This window comes from Monopterus albus, unplaced genomic scaffold (assembly GCF_001952655.1).
Source record: "Monopterus albus unplaced genomic scaffold, M_albus_1.0 scaffold2.1, whole genome shotgun sequence".
Lineage (NCBI taxonomy): Eukaryota > Metazoa > Chordata > Actinopteri > Synbranchiformes > Synbranchidae > Monopterus > Monopterus albus.
This window is the reverse complement of record NW_018127882.1, coordinates 3,671,760-3,690,903: the sequence shown is the minus strand read 5'-3', so window position 1 is coordinate 3,690,903 and position 19,144 is coordinate 3,671,760. Positions and strand designations below refer to the sequence as shown.

The following is a 19,144-nucleotide window of genomic DNA, read 5'->3' as shown; positions in this document are numbered from 1 at the left end:
GTGTTCACTGATTTTCGTCACCTTTAATAATTTATTTTTAACTAGTTTTAATATGTTAGTGTGTGTATTGGTCCTCTGGGCCACCACGGTTGAGCCCCCAGTGGGAGAGCCGGACAGGTAGAAGTTGGCCTATATCAGACCTTGGATATCTATTTGGCTTCTGTTTGTCTATGAGTGTTCTTAACTGATATTGTATTACTATGTTTCTATTGTTGTAGCACTTTGTGCTCTTGAGCTGGAAAGTACGGTACAAATAAAGTTTATTATTATTATTATTATTATTAAAAACAAACTGTCATTTGTCCTGAGATCGCCTGCCCCCTTTAACTCCACTGAAGACATCAGGCTTTTTAATGCTATATTTAAAACTTTCTAATTGACATGGAATCTGACTGAGCTGACTATCCAGGAATGAATACAGATGATCAATTAAGAATGATTCACTGAGGTAGGGAGCTATTTCCACATCAGAAATGACAGAGTTGAAACGGTTATTCATCCCTGTGAAGAATCTATGTCAGAGAGAGATAACACACTGATATGTACTGTAGTGCATCTCACACAAGTATCACTCATCAGGGCAGTGTTAACTTGTGGCAATTGTATTGAGATTCACACACTGCGTTTGAGCCAGGCAATATTTCTGGCCTGGGCTGTCGAGAGGGTATTTACAACCTGTGACTCATTTAGATGTTCATATTTGTTCAGGCAATCACAGCTATAGATGGCCAGATGGACATGCTCCTTGGCGCTAGTGTTAATTGGATGTTGTGCACAAAGTGGACAGAAGTGGTCAAGGGAAGGAAGAGTTGGGAAAACGACTGTTCAGGTTAGAAATGGCTTTTTTTCTGCAACAAAAGGAGTTTCACAGAAACAGTTCAATTATACTGTGGTTTGATTATCTAGAGGTTGTTTCTAGTGAAATCAGAGTTTATTTGACTGTTATGAGGAGCTTGAGCTCATTGAAGGTCTTTGCCGAGTCATTTATTGGGAGCACCACCATTGTACTTGGCAGAGATGTCAGTATTTCTCAGTATGTTGTTCAGTGCTTTTTCACACTGGGCATTAGCACAAACAGTCAATAGGATGAGCAGCTTTATATTAGCCGGCATAGCAACTACAAAGCTCATAAAAAGCCCATTACTAGTGTTCCATGCAACCCTCTGTGCTCAGCTACAAGCATTCAGCTGAGAAAAGCTGGTGAGACTGATTCAGACTCGGAAACACTCGTTGTGGCAGAGCAGCGAGATCATCACAACAACCCACACCTTGAGTACCCAGACACAGACAGAAACTCTGGTGTCAGCAAATGTCTCCCACCTCCACAAAAAGACCCCACAAGAAAATGCCCCTGAGAAAATGTCTGACTTGTACCGTGAAGATTGCACATAATGAAAAGTTAGGAGCCCAGTTCAATTTTGCTTAAATATGTCTTAGTGATCTGAGAGCTAGCAGATCTAATATGGAAGTCACTGTTGGGATTTAACAGAGCCAGAGTGCAATGCTCAAGGCTGAATATAGGAAACTGAAAAGCTGGAGCCATGGATATGTGTGTTCTGCTACCCAAAACCACTAAAATCACTCTTTTTAATGATGAAGCAGTAGCTGCATTGAATCAGAGAAAGTGAGCATTAACCCTACTTTCTCTAAGCTGCTTCACACTGAAATGTTCAAATAAAGTGTAAAAGCAAAGTCGTTCTGATATGCAAAAAAAAGAGCGCATGATATAAAATAAAGTTTTGCTTCAGCGACTGCAAAGAGAAGCGAATGTTCTGACTATTGAAATATTAAACTGATATATTTTTACATGAATCTTGTCACAGTTTTCCCACGTGTGACACAAAGAATAAAGAAACTGTGAAATGGGTGTGAAAAAGAAGGCCGGACTGAACCACAACAGCTCCGCTCCCACTGACTTAGAAAATGAGGGTTGTAATTTTCTGTAAATTGGCATCTCAGTACATGTCAGTGGATTAAGAAATTAATGAAAATTAGCTAGTCAATTTGACACTTCTAAATTAAGAAGCAAGTATACAAATGACAAAATTAAAAGAAGGGAGAATGAAGTGGAGGATAAATAATTGGCTGGGGAAATTCTGACAGAAAGACAAGTGGAAAACATGGCAACTGAGGAAAAGAGGGTGGAAAAAGTGTAGGAAGCGGACGCTCCAGGCGATGCCATCTGTGGGTGGATCTGCAAGGCTGCATGCCACACACCTGTGAGGGACTGCCTGGGAGATAAGGCCCTCAGCACAGTGGCCCCGTGGCCACCTGTGCTGCCAAACAGGTGCACAGCCCAGCCAATTAAACTATTAGACAAACACAGGCCTCTGGGAGCAAATTAGCAGGCTGCCCAAACATCACAGGAGAAATAAAAAGCAGTGGTAAGCACTTACTGTGAAGACCAACAACACTTTAATGCGGAAACTGACTCCGGTGCACACAACTAAGTTTAACACTTAATGAAACAAAATAGGCTGCTGGTTTCGATTTAGTGCATAAATGTTGAATGTATTTCCACCATTTAAACACAACAAAACTAATTCTTTTGCATTAACACTAAGGATGGGGTATACTGCAGTAATGATCAGCATTATGTCTAGCTGCCCACTTCTCTTATCAAATAAAAAACAAACTAAATGAACAATCTAGGTTGGAACACAGATTATACACTAAATTTATGAAAGATGTTTCTACATTAAAACCACCTTGAAATATTACAACTTTTTTCTGTTTAGCACCATTAACAACAATAAGGATCTTTTCTTAACAGGAACATATTTCTGTAAATTACTTTTTTCTCAGGTTTGTTTTTGTTCACACATTAATTACATGGTACTCTCCAGGTGATACACAGTAATACGCAGTCTGAACTGTGTGCCAAATGGTATTAGAATTCCTGCCCATTTACTACACTAAAATGGTTGATAAATACAGGCTTCATTGTTAAAATTTCACTCTCAATTTATTAAAATTTTAGACAATTTATCTGGCCTTTTCAACTGCAAGGAATCTAAATAGCTTTTGACTATACACTGGCATTTCTGTCGGGATGGGAGTTTGACTGTAATGAGAAATGCTACTCACTGCTATAAACTGTGCGGTACAATCATCATAGTAAAATAAATATTAATATATTATCTAGAAATGATCAGTGTGTCTCAGTATGAAAACATCCTTAACTCTAGTCAGCTTTAACCAAGGAATGTTCCCATTTCTTAAAGTGAAATTTGCAATCAACTCCCACAAATATCAATATTTAAAGGCAAGCCAGCTGATTAGTGTTCTGAGGGTGAATTAAAACAAGCATGAAAGAATTGCTCTGCCAGCTACTTCAGTGTATGATACAGTAACATGCCATACAAAGGTTACATTAACATAGTGGAGTCAGAAGAGAAACAAACCAAATGTGGATTTCCTGTGTGTTCTGATCCACGACAAGTCCATTCATATTAATTAGGAGCAACCTTATCCATGCTTCACGAAAAGAATCGATCCCTTTCCCCAGGAGAGAAATAATAAGAGGCAAAAAGACAAACATTTGACCTGTGCTAGTCAACACTTGTGTAGCCCTCCTCAGCACACACACCCAGAGGTGGCTTTCTCCCTGGGTGGGTCCTGCCGCCTGTGAGAGGCAACTCCTCCATAAAGCACTGGTCCCTTACATTCCAGTCAAAGGTTCAGCCATTTCAAAACACCATAGGGCAAGCCTGGCCACCCTTGCACCCCCTCAGCATCAGTTGGCCTTTCTGAAAGGAAAGACTGACTTGACTCCCCATAGTTTGTTGCAGACTGTGGACACTGACTTCACAGCTCTGCTCACTAGAGAGACAACCACCGAACTACTCAGTGATCCTGTATTTCGTACTATATGCAAAACAAGCATTTGTGTTAATCTATACTATATGCAAAACAAGCATTTGTGTTCATCTTAGCACAGTATAAAACTATGCATGGTTCCTTTGTGTATGTATTATTAGTTAGTGCATCCTCTGCACACTTCAAACCAACATGTCATGTGGATCTCAATGGCTGGATCACTGATTTGGAAGAAAAGTGTTACTATGAATGAAAATGTCCATTGTATCATCTGCGGAGATTCTCAGTCATCCAGGTCGTGGAACGGTATATTCACAGTGGTGAAACTGGCAAATGGACTTAACTATTGTAGTTTCTTACTAATTGGTTAATGCACAGATGCAAATGTAATACTGGTAGCAGTGCTCAAATACCAAGCACACAAACAAAAGACTAAACACTGCTCTGGGGACAGCTGCCAAGTCCTCTCTCTGTACCCAGGGGTCAACATGAAAAAGTATTCCACTTATCCAATGGCCATTTAATATGCGCCATTCATTGATTCACATTAAGAAACATCTCCTCATCAGTGGGCTGGTAAATAATTTAGAGGCTCTGCTGTCACTAAGGGTTCTGTTGCATTAGTGGCACGAAATTAAAATTGAAGATCCCATTCACAGGAGAGAAGGTTGAGAATTTGGTTAACCAGTAGAGAAGAGGCGGGAAAGACGCTGAGGCCCTGTAATGAAAGACCCAAGAGCCGATCACAATTTAACAATGCAGAGCTGAGAACAAAGAACCAAAATTTATGTTTGCATGCAGTATTATACAGAGAGTAAACAGAAGAAGTGATGGCACTAGCCATTCTTGGAGGACTGGAGACAGGTTGTAGTATACATATGGCGCAGAGCCATGTGTTGATGAAGGTTCCAGAACAGCTGATGCAGAAACCATACTTAATGAACAGAGTGGTCTGGCATGAGAAACGCACTCCAAGTGACTACAACTTGGTGCTCGTTTGGTCAGCACAGATATTCACTGTGCTTTTTTAAAATGAATGTTGTGCACGTTTCCCACCTTGTTGTGCTCTTCCACAAACACGGCTAAGTGACTCTTCCTGCAGTCAGGATGACATCTGGTTTCAGATGCCACCGCATCTTTAAAGTGGATCTGGTTCATTTATACATGCATACTGTATGTTGTTTTACTGTAGAGTTGTTTATTGGAATCATGTCACATAAAACATTTCAGTGTTTTTTTTTTTTTTTTTTAGAAAATGTTAAACGGGGCCATTTAACATTAAAATATCAGAATTTTTATAACATTAATATATAAGTTGAATTTTGTAAAATCAGTCATGAATCCACTTTAAAAGATCACAAAAAACATTAAAATGTAAAAATGAATTTATCATAGTTGACAAATACTAGTTCCAGTGAAATTTTAGCACAGTATTTCCAGCTGACGGTATCTGCTGTGTGTGTTAGTAGTTTGTTCAAAAGGTTCCCTTCACACACCAAAGTCCAGAGGAAAACGTAGTGATACGTTTACCCTAAATATTGTGTGTAAAATCTAAAACCACATGAATACAACAGCTGATCCTTCACAGAAGTCTTGGGATCCTGACATTTCACTGCATCTGATTTAATAGTGTGCAAAAAAGGGAGCAGTTCAAAGTGAGTCATCTTTTGATTTTTACTAATCTTCTACTATTGTGCCAATAACAAGAGATAATAAAGTGCTATGAATTATTTGCAGAAATCATTCATAAATTCCCAAGTACAAGGCACAGTTAGCGGTGAGTTAAAGTGTGAGTTCCTAACCTGACAGGGTTACTAGTGAGAGACACTCTGAGGGACTCCAGACAGTTGAGCAGCTTTTCGTCTGTGATGCCTGAACGCAGCTCGTGGACATACTCTTGGGATGAAAGTGTACACTCATGCTTGCTGTTCCTTAGTCCACCCTGAAATCAAAATATCAACAGGAAAGTTGTTAGATTATCATCATACAACATAACTTCAACACCTATGGTAATAAAATAAAAATACAATAGTTAGATATAAAAAAATTTTGAGAACATGCAAACATGATTTGCATCAATATAATCCTATAATTCAAGTGTAACGATTCAATATGAGTTATTCCACTGGTCACATTAAATCAGACAGTTGAGAACATACGGTAGAGAGCATCTTATACTGAGTCAGTACTAGTGTTCTCAATAGATACAGCTGTTTGATCAATAATAACCAGGATGAATGAATGGCAACATGATACAAGCAGTCTTTCTGTGTTTCATAAAGTGGATGAGTGATTAAAGTGTTCAGAGAGAGAAACTTCTCTTTCTCAATCGGCCAAGACCATAATGACTGCCTGTACTCAAAGCCGAACAGCCTCCGCATGCTGTTCCTGCTTGAAGTAAATGGATTCTTGTGTATAATTTCCACAGAGGGCTCGAGGGACACGTTGCTAAACTGTTGCTTACACAATGAGATTAACTATTGGCAGCAACAGACATTCACCACAGCAAAGTAATACATTTACCCAATCCCTCTCGCAGCAAAGCCAGAATTGTACCTTACATTGAGCTGCAGCTTGATTCCAAAGTTAATGAGTGATTGAACCTTCTGCAGGTCTGACAATATGTCCATGCAGTCCAGCCATCGACAGGAATTGTAAAGGATTTGCATGCAAATTGAAACATTTTACTGCATTATCTCTACTCTCAATACAAAACAAAAAAATCAGTGTTACAGTAAATTAATTAGTTTCAGATTCTGTTGTTTAGGTGGGAGGCTGATTCAAGGCATCATACAATACAAAATGAGGAAACATGTGGTAAAAACAGCACCACATATGCCTGAACCAGACTGCTAGGCAAAATCATCTTCAGTGTATTCATCCTTGGACTGCTGGTTCCCTGCAAAGTGAGCTGTGCTAATAGGCAGTTTGAGAAGTAATAAGCTAGCTCATTTATCTGAAGAAAAGAGAGGCCTGCTGCTCTCCTGCAATGCACAGTCAACATGAAAAAAGAAACTGTTTTTATGTTGTAAATAGCAGAGGCAGCCTAACAACAGCAAATGACCAATAACTCAGATTTAGGGGCAACCTGAGCTCATAGTTTGATTGGCTCAGTAACGGCACTAAGTATTTATATGATAAAGGACGACGTCAAATCACGCTCCACAGCCTGCAGAGATGATTCCTGCCAACACCAAGTGGAAGGATTACCTCTTCTATAACCAGCATCAAAATTATATTTAATTATTCAAAGAAGAAATGTAGGTGCACACACCTAGTATCTTATGTTCTTGTCTTTATCAGTAGAACATTTTGTAAGAAACACCAACAAATGGGTCAACAAGATTCTTCTAACGTCATTCCACAAAATTTTTTTTATTTCTTTAGGAAGTGGTTCCTAAGCGCTTTCAGCTGAGCCCCACCTTTTGTGCCGGCCTGATCTGCATGCCCCCCCCCCAGTTCAGGAACCACTGCCTTTAGCTACGCAGAGAGGAACAATATTAAACTTTTTTTTTAACATTTTCATCTATTGTGACACTGGTAAAAAAAAAACATCTCTAGTTAAGCCTGAGAGTGTACTTTCACTTAATTGTCTAGTTTGCCAAAGTAGAGTTCCATTTTGTAATAAATTCATCTTCCCCTTCTTTTTTCCATCTTTCTTAGTTTGATCTATAAACACTTCATTCATCACTTCCTCAAGCACTGTTGGGTGAATGTGGAGGAGTGACTGGCTTAGCTTTTATCTGACTGAAGGCTAGGACTCTTTGTTGCACAGTATTAACACTACTTTATGGGCCTTTTTGGTATTGACTATGAGCAGCTCGACCCAAAGTATAATGAGGTGGATACAACCACGTATTCACGCTGAAAAGGCAGATACTCTAGACACTTAACAATCCTTGAGGTGAAATGTGAAGACTGAGTACACAAGAGATTCACTTCAAGGTTCAACTTAGTGATGTAAAACTCTATAGGTACAACAATGGCACATTTTTCTCCTTTTTGCTGTTTAAGTAAAATCTAGGCACTTTTATTAGCTGAATGGCCGTGCTTGTTTCTTAAAGAAGCTCTTGCAACCTGCTCAAAAAGTTTCATGTCATTTGTCTTTGACTCACTTTTGAAAAATACACTCAGGATTGTTGCACTGTCACAGCAGTCAAATAACCAACACTTTTTTGCTACAGACAAGGCTAGGAACATAATTTTTTAGAAAAGAGGTTTGGTTGATCTGTCCTCATAAACTGAAACAAAAAATCTACAAAATATTACAGTAAACCTGCATCACGATCCACACAAAAATAATCACGGTTTACAGCAAACCCTGAAAACAGGGCTTTGCTTTCTTTGATTTCTAATTAGGCTTTCGTTATATTATGGACTGAACTGTGTATTCACCGGGTGCTACATGTGAGTGGAAGCTGAGCGCCACCTACGAACGTTATACTGTAGCCACGCATCGTAGCAGAGAGCGACACTTTGAGTGCCTACATCTGTACTTTTTGGAAAAGTAATCACAACCATGCAAGGATAAATGTTGATTCAAGCATAACAAAAAAAACCCATTACTTTATTAGAAAGAGCGGTCATAATTTCAAGTGCAAAAACGCTGCTTTGGTCCCTGTGATTGCACTTCTGGACATGGCTGTTTAAGCATCTGCATTTTCAGAACATCACTTCCCCAGTAATACACAGGGCAGTGAGAGAGGGAAAAAAAATCACCCACTTTTTATTTATCTGCTTATCTCTCAGTAGTTCCCAGCAGGCATACCACTTTGTCCAGAAAAGCTTGAGCTCTGGTTTCACCGCATGCTCTGACCTCTGGAAACCAAATACACTGACCATAAACTGCTTTTTCATGACCCTAGCCCAAATCAATGGCATCCTTTGGGATAATATCAACATTACACCACAACGCTGGCAGCAGAGAAACAATCTAAGGAGAGGGAGGGGGCATTACCTGCAGGCTACTGGGTAATAGTGTTTTCCCCTTCAGGCTCACCAAAATGGTCAACAGAAGAAAATGGTCAAAAAGAGACCCTAGAGAAAGGGAGCAGGGCAGAATGGAGGGATGAGGGATGAGAGAGAGAGATGCTGTATGGGCAGTGTGTCATGAAATAGTAACACATAAAAAGTTAAAGAGGCAGAGGCAATATGGGGAGATAAAAAAGTAGGGAAAACATACAAAAAGAGAAAAAAAGGATGGAGGAGAAAGAGCATGGATGAGAAATAGAGCTTCAGGAGACACTGCAAGCTCAACAGTGGAGGACAGACACATCCTTTTGACCACAGCCTAGAGCCTCATCTCCTGCCACTTATTGAATCCCCTATTTGTCGATAACAGTATTTCCTGCCAAAGAAAATAGTGCTGGGAGCAATTACTTGAGCGAGCCTGTCAATTTCATTTTAGGGGGTTAGGGGAGCATGGAGGCTCATTCCCTCCTCCTCTATCACCTCTGTCTCCCTTTCTCTATGCCATGGGGAGTGACATAGTGTTGTGGCTTCTAGCGAGGGCAGGACAGGGAGACAGTGCCAAGGCGGCTGCACCTACCTCCACATGTAATCTTCACCTGTAATGAGCCTATAACAAGCTGGCAGCTTCCTCAATGCCCAGTGCTCTGCACACTCTGGCAGACTGATAGATACATTATTCAGCTTCTTTGTCAGCTTACTGGAAAACCACATGGCGGCAATGTGTCTGGTCTGGAAGCTTGAGCAGGGAGATAGCTCTTTGTCACTGCTTCTTCCAGTCAGTCTGCCTTGCTACTCTCTGTCTTGGATACATGCATGCACATACACACAACCTTCTAAACAATGTTTCGCAACTCTCTTATCACTTACACTGTTGTGAGATTAAAAGTTACGTCTAGCAAGAGGAGAAGAAGAGAAGCAGAATAACAGCACTCATGTCTCTGTAATTCATCACAGCACAGATTAGCATCCTACAATAACTTCTATAGATAGAAAGCATGAAAGCCATTCAAAGCTTTGTGTCTGAACATGTGCACTTCCTCCTATAGCGAAATCATGACACCACTGTAGTCATTTGAATGGGACGACTTATCACAGCACTGTGTGGGCACCGACTCGACCATCAGCCAATTCTTAGGAGAAGAAACATTCCCATGATAGTTTGACTCTCACAATATGACTGCTTGACCATGAAAACCTGCTACTGGTATCTGGAATGACGCTGCTGTCATTATTAGTTTAAATATTATTCAAGATATATGATGGACATGACACTCACTCGTTAGTTTAGAGCAAAACGGGGATAGTGGGCAAAGCGGTGAAGACATCACATTTCTGCAAATTTGTGTTCTGCTTGTTCAACAACTGCTCAACTCAGTTACTGGCCGATTGTTGCAGTGATACTTCATGTCCATATTCTCAATCTAAATGGTTACTTTGTAGTCTGAAAAAGGTCAAAATGTAAATAAAATGGCATAAAACCAGTTCTATGGATAATAATAATAACGCCTTTGAGCCTGGCTCAAAATCTCTGCCATGAGGCTCTCGTCTGGCTGTGGATCCAGATCCTTCTCCAGCTGTGGCTCCAGATCCTTCTCCAGCTGTGGGCTGTTGCCTCGCTGGGCTCCTTTCAGTCCCTGTTTCACACAGTGGGGCGTACTGAGTGGCAGCACTCAGTTTCCACTGGCAAAGTGTGAGCACCTATCACTGACCAAGGTGCTCAGCAGTGTGCACTTTGGCCACAAGGGGGCTCACATACAGGCAACAGCCTTTCCAGCACTCACAATGGTTAAATATCTTTTAAAATATTCCTGTATCCAAATTATGATACAGATCATTAGCAAAATCTAATCGATTGTTCTGTGAGCCATACCCTACCTCGCCAAAAAATTTAACCTGACTCTGTTAATTGCTTGTTGTTATGCTGTTAACACACAAAAACATTAACACCAGCAAAAACATTATCCCTGCCCTTGGTGGAGGATATCAGCCAGCCAAGACAACCCTACAGCCTTAAAACTCTATCTCACCACTTGTTTTTAAATTCTGAATACGGTTTTATAGAGGAGCCATTTAATGTAACTAACAACATCTTACAGTGAACAGCAACACCTTCCAAGCAGTGCTTACAAAAGGCAGGTCTTGAGGGATTTTCATACGTCTACAACACTGTTCTTGGGAGGTAACAAATCAAAACATATTAAGACACCTCCACAGCCCCTCACTGCCCCAGAAAAATCAGAGACAAAAAGTTAGTGAATAATTAAAAATTTAATTACTCCTTCTCTACATGTAATTCATGTAAATTATTAGAGCACCCTACTGCTCTTTGTAAAAATATTAGATACAATCTGAGCAATTAGTGCATATCATGTTATATGATAACCATGTTAAACTTAATTTCCTGCTCATTAAGGGTTGGTAGATTAGTTGAGAGGAAAGACACCAAAAACAATGGCTAACAAACAGTCTACAGACAGCTGGATTCAAATGTCGCATCCCACCCTTTCCTTTATGATACAAGCATGGTGTATGAACAATGCTGTTAACACAGCTATGAGACTAAATAAGGTCTTCATGCAAGAAGCACACATGGAAGTTGTTATATGAGCAATCATACATTTAACACAATTTAAAGTTGGCCATGTGCCTGTGGTAACAGTGGTAAAGGTCAACGGGAGCACGGATCAGCTGAGATGCTGGTTGGCTGGACAGTGACTTTTCCCTAAAAATACTTAAAGGACAGAGTCCTGCTGCTGGCAGATAAGACATTTCATCCAGCCACCAGGGCACTGGGCTCCCAGCTCAGTGGGCGATTTCCCACCAGACCATGTGGCCAAGCCGTTCACCCCCCTTTTCTCTAAAATTCTCTCTTTACTTCGTCCTTGTCATTCTTCTTCCTTTCTATCCATCACTGTCTTCCACTCTGTCCACGACTGTGGTGAGTCATGTGTATATCTGTGCTCATTTTCTTCCTCTATCTTCTGCCAGTTGTGGCCAGAAACTAAAATCTACTGACAGCTGAACTCTCTCTCCTTTTTGGGCAACTACAACTAGCTGATAACACAGACACAATTAGGCCCACTACATTCTCTCAATAATCAAGCTAGTGGCTTAACATCTTCTGTCCAGACAAGCTCACGACAACAGATCGCCAGACAGAGTAGAAAACAGAAAAGCAAAGAATGATGTATTAGGCTGGAAACAGCCTGAAAATAATACCGCAGGGTTCACTTTATAGGAAAAACACTGGGCAGCGGCCAAGGCATCTTGCCGTTTGTGTGTGTTGTCCCCAAGGTCTGAAGGAAGAGCACCCAGTGACAACACCAACCAAAAAACCTTAAGATATTATACAATTCCACTCCCTTTTATATCATATCAAAAATACCCATACTAGTTTGCAAAGGGAATTACAAACATGCTGCTTCTATATTTGTGTGTGGTGGGTGTGTGCACGTATGCATAAGTACAATGGAAGAACAGATATAAAAAAAAAATATGGGGCAACTCAACCATGGGGTTAAATAGATATGAGATTTATTTATTCAGAACTAGTATTTATACAGGAATGTGATTTTATTATAGAAAGGCTGTGTTTTTAGAAATGGATTTTAAACTTTCAAACAAAACAAAAAGGAGCAATCGCCCTTTGTGTCTAGAATATGTCATGCAGAAATGAATAATAAATGTTTCTTTTCTTTATGAAAAAAAAAAACCTGACATCAACACATACAGTGGTAATACTGACCAAAACTAAAATTCATTCTTTCAAACTCATTGGCTGCATCAAAAATAATAAAAACTTTATCAGTCTGTCCTTTTGAATTGTGTGCAGAGGTCCCTGCCAAAAAGTCATTCGCTTTATGTGGTGTTGACATGAAAAGTGGCTGCATATAAGCTTGTTCCCTCTATTAGTTATTTCAAAGAAAACATGAAAATGAATGGAAATTAAGTCCTATTAAAACATTTTATCATTAAAAATGAAAGTTTAATTCACAATTAATAATAAATTACAGACAAACAGAAGTTTTATGATTCTATCCATCAAAATAAGGAACATAGAGAAACTCTAACCCAACCTCTGACTGTATGATGCAAAAGACAATGTTCAAATGACAACATTCAATGAGATTCTAAAAATTATTGAGACAGAAATTCCTACTTTGTGTTATTTGGCAATTGCTTGGCAAATATTTCTCTTGGCCTTACACATTTTGTTGCAACTGTTCACGACTTTAATCCTGCCAAAGTCAAAAGTAGAAGTCAGGTCAAGGTTAACCTATTTGTGACGCCTGCACCTTGGCATCTACCAGACTAAGGGACTCACCTCTTTCCTTTCTCTTTCACTTTTAACTTTAGCAAGACCTGCACTAAACCGTTAAATCTTTAGAGAGAACACTTGAAGCTCACACCTAACATGTCTGTCATACTGGTTTTTCCCCATGTAGACAAGGAGAGGGCAGACCAACGAGTACAGTCAACGAACTCCCTTTCATGGCTTTCAACCCAGTGAAAGTTGACCTGCAATATGCCATCATCAGCGTTGGTAATAGTAGCTGAAAGATTCCCACAATGAAAGAAAATTTAGCCAAGAAGATCTGGTTGGACTCCTTATCGTCATGTGACCTCAAGAGTAACTGTCATAACCAGTAAAGTTAAAATCAAAACAGTCAAACTCCAAAAGCCACTTACAAAAGGTCTAGCAAATATAGCAAAGCAACTGAACTATTATAAACCATTTCAACTCTGGAGACTGGAAGATGGAGTGTAAATGCATTTGTCAAAAGGCAAATAACATCATTGAACCATGATCTTGAGAGAAACACAGTCTCCAGAAGCAAAGACTGAACTTTCTTGCCAACGAGAGGTGAAAAGGATTAAAAGACAGCATGTAACTAAACAACCTGAGGCTGTTTACTGATACTTAAATACAAAAATTATGGACATAGGTAAGGGAGAGGTGGTGAGCCACAATAAACCTGACAAATGAATATATAAATAAAATATTGGGACATTAAACAGCTCAATTTAGGAATAAAAACATAGTAAGTAGAGCAGAGAGGACGTACTGACAGAGACATGATTCCCACATGAACCACACACAGTCATCTAATGCCAATGTTAAAGGGAGAAAACATCTAAGTAGTCCCACACTTCTACATATACAATAACACAATGTTGTACATTTCCCTAACATAACATACAGTAATTGTTGAGACAACCAACTGTGCGACAACTTAAGGCTCATGGTTAGAGAAAGGGGTATGGTTTTAAAACTACATAACCTGCTGCTTAAAAAGGAGAACATTTAGACCCTGGGACATCAATATCTTTAGCCACTTGGGTAAGAACCTTGGCCTTCCCCTATTGATTCACACAGTTGTAGCAAAACACAAGTTCAGTGCATGCAACACCTGCACACGTGTACTGTATGTACACAGCCAAACTGCATGCATCACACATTGTAATTCTTTTATAAATATACATGCAGAGTGTATAGGTTCACTGCACATATATCAGTATGATATTATTTTCATATGTCTGTGTTCGTACATGTATGTTTTTGGGCAGTATTTGCTCATGGTGCAGAACACTCCTCTAAGCAGTTCTCCCTGTGCTTTGCAGGACTCATGTCTGCACTGAATTTCAATGACACCTCTATAAAGATAGTAGCAGATGTCAGCCAGCTTGCTGAAAGTCAGGTAGAAGAGAGTGAGAAAAGTAGAGTGAGTAAAATTGAGTGCGCACTAGCTGTAGAGAGAAGTCTTAAGTTATGTGTCTATTCGCAGCACTGTAATACAAGAGACAGGTACGATTTACTGTAAAGCTATAAAATGAAAGAATATATCTTTTAACATGAAAAACACCAGAAGACGGCTGATGAACAGGTTTTTCAACATAAGATCGTTACGAAGAGTTATGGATTTTTTTCTCCTCCACTAACTCAACCCAAAAATAAGCCCTTGAACTGACTCACCCACACTGCTTTCAAGATAATGCACTACACTCCAACCCCTCACAGATCGATTCAAGGTCAGCAGGTGGCTTGAAATTGTCCCAGAAGTTCCCAGAAAGCACAAAGACATGAGGTACTTTCTATGTAGATGAGGGAAGAAAGTAGTCAAATTTCCACAGTTATAGGAAAGTGACAAACAGTGATGGAGGAAAACTTGAAAGACCTTCTTGGCACTTATTTCCCACTCATGTGCTCCAAGTGTCATGATGGAGGAGGTTAACAAGTGAGCTGTTAAGCAGGCAAACTCACACAGGACCTAATTTCAGTTTTCAATGTGGTCTCCGCTGCATTGATTGCAATGTGAAAGTCTAACAAACTCTGTACTGTGTGCTCGTGTTTCCAGCTCTGGGAGCTTGGGTATGAACCCAGGAGCTGCAACTACTGACTAAAAGTCTGGAGATGGACTACAAAAAAATGTTTGAAGACAGGAAAACAACAGTGAAACAACTGTGCATAAATGAGCAACAGTACTGGTTTCTATTGTGTGTCCTGTTCTGTGCTCTTTTGTCCTTCTTTGCCGACCCTCTCCATAAGGGACTAATCTTGATAAATCATACATAACATAAACACACTATGAGGACAAAGGGTCCAGGTCAGTCTGATATTCTTTTCTGCTTTCCCCAGTAAATCAGCTAAATAAAAATCCTAGTTCCAAGAATACACAACACTTCAATTACCTTATACTGACTTAAAACGCTGTGCAAGGTTATGTGTGTAGAAACATTGTGAGTCACTGTGGAAAAAAAAATTCTTAACCCATGAAACAAGTGGTTTTAAGTTATTTTGAGGATGCACGATTAAGTCTGAAAGCTAAGTGTTATAAAAAGATTGAGCATGATTAGAACAAGAAACATTTCTAAACAGTTTATACACACACACACAACTAAAGATGCACACAGACATGTATTCACTTTTACAATGGATTATTTAATGGTTCTCTTTTAGGCGCTGGGTGGTGTACTATTATTTCTCACAGAGGCAGTCCTCAGTTAGGCTCTTTAGGCTTGTCTGCATGCCTCTGTGAACACCACACTTACACTCACATGTACTGGTTCTGCAAATCATAACACACACAGCAACCCTGACAGTAAATGGCTGTATAAGCAGCTGTAATTATTTCAGAAACTACAAGAACAATAACATTTGGGTAGCTTTATCTGCCTTTCTTTGATGCAGTGTTGCTACTGTGGCACCTGTCTCACCAAGCAGGTCACTCTCGGGCTTCCCTGACACAGAACTCGCAGCTGCCAGCATTCATGACAAGTTTCTGCTTGCGTCTCTGCCATTCTCACCAAAACGTACAGTTCTCTGACAACATCAACATGAAGAGGTCACCTGCCCTAGTACAACTACTCAGTAGCAATAGCCATTGTACTCTGTGTCTCCTCTACATTCACAATGAAATGGTTGAGCATCTTCAGCTTCAGTAATGTGATGTATGACAGAAACGGTGTATGTGAGCAAGATTTAGTTGCCAGAGGTACTGAAATCTTTTCCTTCGGATTTGATTATATTGATGGAAAGTGGGTGTAGCTTAGAAAATACAACACAAAGGAGGGTGGAAAGGACCACTGCAGACCCCTCACACCCTGGACATAATCCGTTCGAACTCCTCCCATCTGGACGGCGTTACAGGTCACTGTGTGCCAAGACAGCCAGGCACAAGGACGGTTTCTTCCCACGGGCCATCACTCTGATGAACGCTTGACCCACAACAGTATGACTGGACAGTAACTCTCAGTGCTATACTTTTAAATATACATTGCACAGATTATACAGACCCGTACAGGTCTCTATTTTTAAGTACTCTATTTTTATTCCTCTTTATCTCATTTCACAATGGGCATTGCTTTGTTTGTCTGCACTGGTTGCTGCTATTAATACTTCCTTATTTTGTATACTTGCGCATTGAGGGCCGATGTACCAGAGTCAAATTCCTCGTGTGTCCAACACACCTGGCCAATAAAGCAGATTCTGAGTATAACAGTATAGAACAGTCAAGCGATACAGAGTTGTATGCATGCTCAGCTCCTTCACATACCTCCTCCCACTGTTACCTCTAGTCATTGGCCTTTTGTCTTGTAGCCCTATGTGAGGTTAATCAGGCTCTGTTGACTGGCGTGGCCTTGGCTCTCTAGTGGTGACCCAAACCCTTGCCTGGGCCAAAGTCAGTCAAAGTGCCACAAGAGGCAGTACCAAGCTTCTTGGAGGGCAAAACAGTTTGTACCAAGGAAAAGTAGGTGGGTCCATCCTAATCCAATTAACAGATGCATGAATTTTCACTGCTTTATGGTTTGAGTAATTAAGCCTATATACTGTAGCCAGACACAGTGAAAGCATACTCATATTCATGGAACAAATACTACAATGTGTAACCTTCCTTACTTAACCTTTGCTCCTGAAACAGACTGTACTCTTATCAGTACAACACACAAAACCCACAACCTAGGCTTCCCTGGCCATACTCTCTAATCTGAGAACAACCTGCCAAAAATGTGCAATAAATAACAAAGAGGGAAAAAAATAGGCTGGATGACTGAGGACAAAAACTGGGCTCAGGTAAACAGGACTTGGCAGGGGCATTAATGATGTCCAATCCCTACACAGGTTCCATGGGCAGATTGTGATGGAGGGGACAAGCATGATTTATGACAGTGACAGTCCTGGGAGAATGGTGATGGGCCTTGCCAGAAGCACAATGGCTGGTATGTGAGTGTGTTTGTATCCGTGTTCATGTTTGTGTTTGCAGTACTGACCCTCAACGTGGACAGGGCTGTAAATGGGAGTAGACCGAGCTCTGACCAGGTAAACACATCAATATGAACACAAATACCCACACACGCACACTAAAACTCATGTGCAAACTCACAAAGCAAGAAAAAGCTCTGCATTTCCTGAAAACCTCAAAGCAGCGGGTTGGGTACACTGGATTTAGTTATTATTTCCAGGGCGACAGGCTTTGATCTCCTTCTTCTGTCTGTATTGGGGTCGTCTCATCTCTAATAACCACAGATACATTTCCTGTCCTCTTCCCTGTTAGCTGGATAAATAGGATTTCAAATTGTCTGATGCTACTACATCTAAGAAAAAACAATCTATGAAAGATCTTCCCATAAAAAACCCATACTGAGATAAGGGTGAGAGGTGATCTGTACTGAAAGAGAAACACAATTTGTTTGTGCGAAGCAGGTGGTATAGTACGGTTGTGTGCATGTAAATAGAAAAACAGTGAAATACATTTAGAGAGAAAGTGAGAGCGAAGCAGTACGAATATTAATTCAGCCATTCATGTGTTTGTCTCAAACCTAAAGGAGTTCCCCTTCTAATCAGGCATTATTGGAAACATTTACATTGAGGTCTCAAGAACCAAAAACTTTCTTCTAATACCGGCACCATTATTTCATCTCCCTCAATAGGCTGTGAGCCCATTCAGTAGCATTAGAAATATCTATTCATCAAGGCATCTGTGTCGAAGCCCTGCCTAATAAAAATTTAAAAAAAACAGCGAAGATCTTTAACTGCCACTTAAAGAAGGCTTCAAACTTGAGAGAAAGCCCTTGCATCAGCAGAGCAACAGCTTAACAAACTCTCTCAGAAGTTGGGCTTGACTACTCCAACAAAGCAAGATTAATTTGCCTGTTGAATTGAGGCCAATGCCCCAGCCATGGCATGCTGCCTAGCTGAAGCTGCAGTGCAGTGGTGCCTCCCATGCACCGGGTACATTGGTATAATGTCAACAGTGTGGCATTACAGGACAAAGTAGAAACTGGCTTCCACAGCTTTAATTAGAAGAACATACATTTGTTTATATGGAAATAAAGTGCAAGCACCACAGACCATGAGACCATAATTATGGCTATATCAAACTACAACAGAAGGCAGGCAGCTATAACTTTTTACACCAGTGGTATAGGATGTGGCATGCAAACAAACCAACAAATATTAAGACCAATAAGAACTAAAACAGTTATTCTACTTAAATTTAACCACGGCTAAAGTGAATAAAGCACTGTGTTTGAAAATGGTTCAGTTCAAGTGCAAATGTGACCTTTATGCAGCTTGTTCGGGTATGGCTTGGTATCTTCTTCTCGTTCGGTTGCGCCAAACAGCAATTTGCTCACTACTACCAAATGGTGCTCGAGGGGATTCGCACTTCTCTTAATAGAAAAATGTAATGACTGGCAGGAAGAAAATTACTTGACAATAAGTCATAAATTAATGTTCATATGTGGTGACTTCAATATAGATTTGTTGAATCCTAACAAGCACACAGGAACTGAGGAGTTTATTAACACATTATATAGATGCAGTTTATACCCAAAAATTACAAAACCAAGTAGA

The 19,144-nt window shown here is 40.1% G+C and overlaps 1 protein-coding gene across 1 annotated transcript in view; it reads right to left on the bottom strand.

Annotated features, from left to right (window-relative positions):
• diaph2 (diaphanous-related formin 2) overlaps positions 1 to 19,144 on the bottom strand; it is a 369,240-nt gene that overhangs the window by 267,678 nt on the left and 82,418 nt on the right. Inside the window, exon 6 of the mRNA XM_020591281.1 lies at positions 5,622 to 5,761. Coding sequence (XP_020446937.1) covers positions 5,622 to 5,761 — 140 coding nt within the window. The remainder of the gene's footprint in view (positions 1 to 5,621; positions 5,762 to 19,144) is intronic.